This window comes from Pteropus alecto, unplaced genomic scaffold, assembly GCF_000325575.1.
Source record: "Pteropus alecto unplaced genomic scaffold, ASM32557v1 scaffold61, whole genome shotgun sequence".
NCBI lineage: Eukaryota > Metazoa > Chordata > Mammalia > Chiroptera > Pteropodidae > Pteropus > Pteropus alecto.
This window is the reverse complement of record NW_006434835.1, coordinates 17,790,050-17,796,592: the sequence shown is the minus strand read 5'-3', so window position 1 is coordinate 17,796,592 and position 6,543 is coordinate 17,790,050. Positions and strand designations below refer to the sequence as shown.

At 43.1% G+C, this 6,543-nt stretch overlaps 1 protein-coding gene across 1 annotated transcript in view; it reads left to right on the top strand.

Annotated features, from left to right (window-relative positions):
- Positions 1–1,946, top strand: part of ALK (ALK receptor tyrosine kinase) — a 621,621-nt gene extending 619,675 nt beyond the window's left edge. The window contains exon 29 of the mRNA XM_015588147.2: positions 826–1,946. Within this exon, the coding sequence (XP_015443633.2) occupies positions 826–1,512 (687 nt within the window). The 3' untranslated portion in view covers positions 1,513–1,946. The remainder of the gene's footprint in view (positions 1–825) is intronic.
- Positions 1,947–6,543: the final 4,597 nt, after the last annotated feature.

The window sequence follows — 6,543 nt, the reverse complement described above, 5'->3', positions numbered from 1 at the left end:
CTGTATTCCAGTCTGCGGCTGTAAAAATGATCTAGCACAACATTGGTTTTGTAAATGGTTTTCCTCATAGCACTCCAGTGTTTCCCGGGTTTCACAAAGGCCCTCCATCAAACTGGTTAAAGAACGACTGCTTCGTGATACCGGCTCTGCGCACTGGGAAATCCGCGCATTCTATGGTGATGTCACATAGAAAAAGTTATTATCGGGTGTAACCCATCCAAATATAAGAAAAAGGAGAGGTGGCTAGGAAGAGAACAAGGGATAAACTTTATAAGTGAGCATTTTAGTGTCTCTCTCTCCTCTCCTCCCTTCCCATCCCCGAGCCCCCTCCACACACACACACACAGACACACAGAGACACACACACACACACAGACACACAGAGACACACACACACACACACACACACACACACACCCCTGGAGTCAAACAAGTAGAGTTTTCTTTTTCGTCGGAAAGAATTTATTGGGAATAGACTGGAATACTTTTTTAAACTGATTTACATTTTTTTAATCCACTGATCTGTGAGATCTGCCCACCGGCGATCTCTGCGAAGCTTCTCCCCACCCTTCTCCTGCCCAAGTAGTTGGTGCTTCCTGTACACACTTCTATTCCAGAGCTTTTCTTCTAAGCTCCTCAAGGGTGGGGATGACTTCTCATTCATTTCTTATTCCCCAGTGCCTATAAATTAATATATTCCCAATAAACATCGAGTGGTTTCCTCATGTGTAAAATAAGTTTGGATGAGATCATTGCTCAGGTACCAGATCCAACATTTTTTGGTCTATGATTCGGTTTTCACCAGTTCATTTCTCCTACCTGTAGGATCCAGATGTGATCAACACCGCTTTGCCAATAGAATATGGCCCACTCATGGAAGAGGAAGAGAAAGTGCCCATGAGGCCCAAATGCCCTGAGGGAATTCCTCCTCTCCTTGTCTCCCCTCCCCCCACAAAACGGGAGACGGGGCCAGATCCAGCTGCCCCGCCACCCCCGCCTTCCGCTCCCTCTGGCAAAGCTGTGAAGAAGGCAACAGCCGCAGAAGTCCCTGTCCGGGTCACTAGAGGCCCAGCCGTGGAAGGGGGACACATTAACATGGCATTCGCTCAGTCCAACCCACCATCGGAGCTGCACAAAGTCCAGGGATCCAGAAACAAACCAACCAGCCTATGGAACCCAACTTATGGCTCATGGTTTACAGAGAAACCCACCAAAAAGAACCATCCTCCGGCAAAGAAGGGACAACATGAGAGGGGGAATGTGGGGCGTGAAGGAAGCTGTATCGTCCCACCTAACATTGCGACTGGCAGACTCCCAGGTGCCTCTCTGCTCCTGGAGCCATCTTCACTGACTGCCAACATGAAGGAAGTGCCTCTGTTCAGGCTGCGTCACTTCCCGTGTGGAAACGTCAACTATGGCTACCAGCAGCAGGGCTTACCGTTAGAGGCCACCGCAGCCGCCGGAGCTGGTCATTATGAGGACACCGTTCTGAAAAACCAGCCTGGGCCCTGAGCCCGTCGGCACGCACTTCTCTTCCCCGGGAACCCTGAGCCCAAGGAAGGGACAGGTAATGGCTCCCTCACAAACCGGAGACCAAACATCACTTTTCATTTTGTGCCAACTTGTTTTGAAGTGCCACATAAAAAGCTGTATTTTCAAAACGCTTTGGAAAGGTTTTGAGCATGGGTTCATCCGATTCTTTCAAAAGAAGAAAATACCATAAAGACAAGTGAGAAATACATGGCCCGGGTTTGGCTGCGTAAGGTGTTAAGCATGGTTGACGTTCACATCCTCACGCTTCCTTCAAACTGTGTGTGCTCTGCTCCGATGAGTCAGAATTCGCTGCTCACGTGTTTCCTCGTTGGAGTCATAGATTTTCCCTACCTTGTTGATGTGGGCCTGGACCTCTTAAGGGAACAGGGAACGGAAGTAACGGAGTTATTTGTGACAAGTCAGCATGGGGAAGGACGGTCTTTCCTTGGTAAAGAAAATTCATTGGCAACTAACTGAATCGTCACGTTAGATAACATTTAGATGCTTTCGATTGTGCTTATCCTTCAGCAATCGTAAAAATGTGGTGAATAGTGATGGTAGTCTAGAGGAAATGTGTATATACTCATATAAATGAATGCAAACATTCAGAGTGCTCTATGATGAAATCCTAGTGCAGATCCAGAGGTTCAAAAGCATTCTATTAATATACCTCATGCCTTAAGAAAACCCTCCTACTGAAAGTGAACAACTGAGTGTGAGGTTTCCTACTGGATTGAAAACTCGAGATTTAAATTATTTATTACTTATTGTAAACCTGATCACTTAAAAACAAACATTTGAAGCAGCAGTGATGTTTCCACATGCAGTGTCAGACGAGTAAGAGGAGGGCCTGTTACTCACTGGAGGAACAGCCCCCTCCACCCTCGCCGCCCCAGGTGGTCCTAAGCAAAGGTACTAGTGTAGTAACCCTCCTTCCGGTCCCTTCATCATGTGACCCTAGCACACATGGGAACGCAGCTTTGCTGAAATATACCTAGCATAATTTCTATAGCTATCAGATACAAATTTTAAAAAGAATTTTTTCTCTTGGGGGGGCAAGGAACATTTGGAGTGCGGAGTTTGACAGTGACATGTATTAGGAGTTCTGAACTTGGTCTTCACGAAATTTATTTCCAAGAAAACAAATTGGGAATCTATTAAATTTTACACACATACTTATGCGCTAATGCTTCACTTTGTCAGTAAGTTTTCATTTCATTCCTACTTTCTACTTCTCCTCCACTCTCTCATCCAGTTTCTTTCCTGGTAGCAGCTGTGCCGAAGCATTGCTCCAGGAGAGAAGCATTTTTTATTACTTGCTGGATACTAAGCATCTCTGTATCTACCTTTCTTCCTACCTTCTCAGTTTCACCTACATCAAAAGCACCACTTTGGAGGTGGGAAAGCCACTCTGTTCCAGGCCAATGCAGACAAGTGTTCGTCCCTCCTGCAGCAGACGCCTCGGCCCAGTGGGTAGTTCTACACCTCTGCAGAAGCACTGCTGACCTGGACACCACTTTTCCTTATCTTAACTGCCAATGTATTTTCATCAGACATACGTGAAGATGAAACATCAGTGAACTTATTTCTCTATAACTGTATCAGGAAAGTTTTGGCTCGTGCCAGGCACAAAAATAAATAGTCTAATTATATACACATTAATCTAACTCATAAACCACCTGAAGGGTCCCAAGAATCACACTTTGAGAAGCAATCTCCTAAAAGATGATGGCGGAGAAACTGTCAAAAAACCGAGGAAAATTTCATTTTATATTCGTAATACTAGTAACCGATTAAACAGGAAGCATGCTACACAGTTCAATAGCCAGCTCTTTATTGTTATTAATACAGAAAAAATCTTATCCCTTTATCATCTTAAAAAACTAAAAATCCATTACATTTTCAGGTTGTGCCTTACCACCACTAAGAGAGATGTGTCGATTCGATTGTCTATATTGGTCTCAACGTTCATGTCAATTTTCAAATGACAGTCAAACCTTAAAAGCCTGTATACACAGATAAGTAAATAAACAACTCCACACTAAGATATGATGACCTCAAGATGTTTCATTTAACTCGCTGTAAACCCTAGGTAGCAGCATTATTAATCTGGATGGCTGGACACTCAATATTGCTCCAGCCACATGGCGACAGCAATTCATGCAGATGCTGTGGACTCATATTTATTACCTGATAGAAAGTTCCACCTTTGAGTGAACAGACACAATTAAAGTTTGCAGAAGCTGTGTTAATTAAACCATAAGCTAGAATAATTATTTCTATTTCATGTCTATAAAGCAGCTCATCGAAAGTCCACAACTCTTCCATTAGGAAATTGGCAGTTTGGACGAATGACCAGTTTGTTAAATATGGCATCTCAAAATGATAGCAAATCAAAATAACAGGAATAAACTTTTTTAAAAAATGAGTATAATCTACTTAGTAGTCAGAATACTGGATTCTTCCCTTAGGTAGGGTGTTAAGTCCCGGCTCTCTTTGGGTGACTGGACCTGCCTGTACTTCAGTGTCTCCATCTACAAAATAAGGATACGTCCCTTTCTCGCTGCCCCTCAGGGAGATTATAAACGTGTGAAAGCACAAGCACTCCTTCCCACACCTCTTGAATTCCCAAGTGATTTGGGGTTGGGCGTAGGGAGAACTTTAAAAGGCAAACCGTGTCCATGCATCCTCCACCACCACAGCTCAGGGGCAGTCCCTGTATCCACCCCCTCCGGCCTCCTCGGCTCTCCCACTCACGCCATGTTTGACTTCATCTGTCACTTGTCTAATGACAGGACCAAGAACCCTACCAGAACCAGATTAATGTAAAACTTCCTACCGCACTTAGAACTCAGTGTTAAAAATAAGCATTGCAGAAAGGAAGATGTTTAATCAATTTGAATAATCCTTTTCTTAAATTTTCTGGCATCTCCCTATAACGCTTGTTAAATTCTATAGCTGTAAGATATTATGTAAGTGCAGATTAACTATTCCACTAAGAAATTCTAAGTGATCAGGCTATTTTAATAGATTTTTCTCCAGTAATAGTAGGATTGAAATTCATAGGCGCTTTATAGACCTAAAACAAGATGCATATGAATTCAGGCCATTCCGAATAACAGACTTCCATGACAAGATTCATAAAATTGTATGAAGTTTGTTGTCAATCTGTCTTTAGCTAATGATTTTTAAATGGGTCCCCAAAGAACATACAATTTGACTTTGCTAATTTCACTGCAACAGATGGTTCCCTGTGTCGTGTGAACATACAAAACAAAAACCAGCAGTCCTGTAATCCTCCACAAGATGCCCTAAAATAAAAGATAATTACTGAAAATAGTAAGGCTCTTCTACTGAATCTATTTTCATTTGGTATTCTGAGTAGGTGTACTTAATATTGAATGCACTACTCATGTACAAAGCTATTTTTAGCTCTAGCTTAACAACTTTAAAACATTTGAAAAGCTCGGAGTAACAACAGACTATTACCTACTACTTGGGGGAGAGAAGAACGTGAACTATAACCACAAAGCTAAAGCGATGACTTTCCCCTCCTCAGGTTTCAGTAAATGTAAAACAAGTGTGTTACCCTTTCACGTACGGCACTGCCGGCTCCCCTCAGAAAAACTGCAAAGACCGAAGTCTGTTTGCAGAGCCATCCTACGTCTATTGCTTAGATCCCTCTGCCTGACACACTGTCTCCCACATCCATCCATCTACTAAGGCCGACTGCCTCCGTGAAAGCAGTTATCCCGCCATCACTGCGATGCTCAAGCAGCAGGCGCGTATCAGCTGGTAGCAGCTGAAAGGCCCGTCTTATTAAATGACCTCTCACTAAGCCTTAGCAACTAATGTATTAATGACTGAGAATATTTATATTTTAAGAGGTTATTTGCCAATATAGATATATATCAGATTGATAAAACTTCAGATGATTATAATATACTTTGAACACTTTGGATGGTTTAGCACTCATCAATTACTTGAGAAAGAGCCAGTGGACTGGGCAGGAGTTAAGAGACCCAGGTATTAGACTGCAGTTAGCCACCTGTGTGACGCAAGCAAGTTACTCTCTCATTTAAAGATACAAGCAGTTCGATCTCAAAGGCCCCTTCCAACTCTGAAGTCTGTGATTCTGTAAGACTCCCTCTGTGTAAAGTAAATCTGAACCATTCATGTGACGTGACTGATGTGCGCGCGTGTGTGTGTGTGTGTGTGTGTGTGTGTTCGTCTCCTTGACCCTGACTAAGCCAATTAATTCAGTGCACAATCCCAGTGAGCTAAATTATATTTAATCTTCATACAGAAGTAGACCAGAAAGAAGTTTAGTATCAGATCACTTTATTCTTCCTATGCAAAGATCTAACAAATCATAAAATCATTACCATAGCAACAGGAGGTTAAGCAGGAGTGGCTTCCTGGAAGCAGCAAAGCTGACAGGACTGTGAGAATCACGCCCATTTAACGTCCTTCGCTCCTTCGGGGTCACATCACTTCTTTCTCTTCTGTTACATTTGCTATAATGGCTGTCTTACAGCAAAGTGGAATTATAAAACTCACCTTTTGAAGACTACCCTTTCCTGCACGTAATACGTGATGACAGATGGGATGCACTTTCTGCCAGTTGCCAACGTGCACCTCCCAGTGCCCATTCCCAAAGTGAAGTAACAAAGCCCAGAAGAAGGCCCATGTTTGAGACCAGGAGGCATCTGCGGAGTCAGGCATCCCTCAACAAGTGTCCTGGTGCCATTACGGTGAGAAGTTCATTAATAACAGGAGTCCGCTCTCCCAATTCCTGTAGAATTGGATAGAGCCCCTCTTTTCAGATTTATAGAGACACGCATGATTTTTGGAAACCTGTTGTGAATAATGCAGCTTTATAGTGAATCTAGAAATAGGGAATCCCCAAAAGACAGCCAATTTAAACATCCCTCCAAAAGGTAAGACTGTGAAGACTGGAGGCAAATTACCTACATTTTAGTGTATCTTACAGTCAAGGGCGGCGGGGGC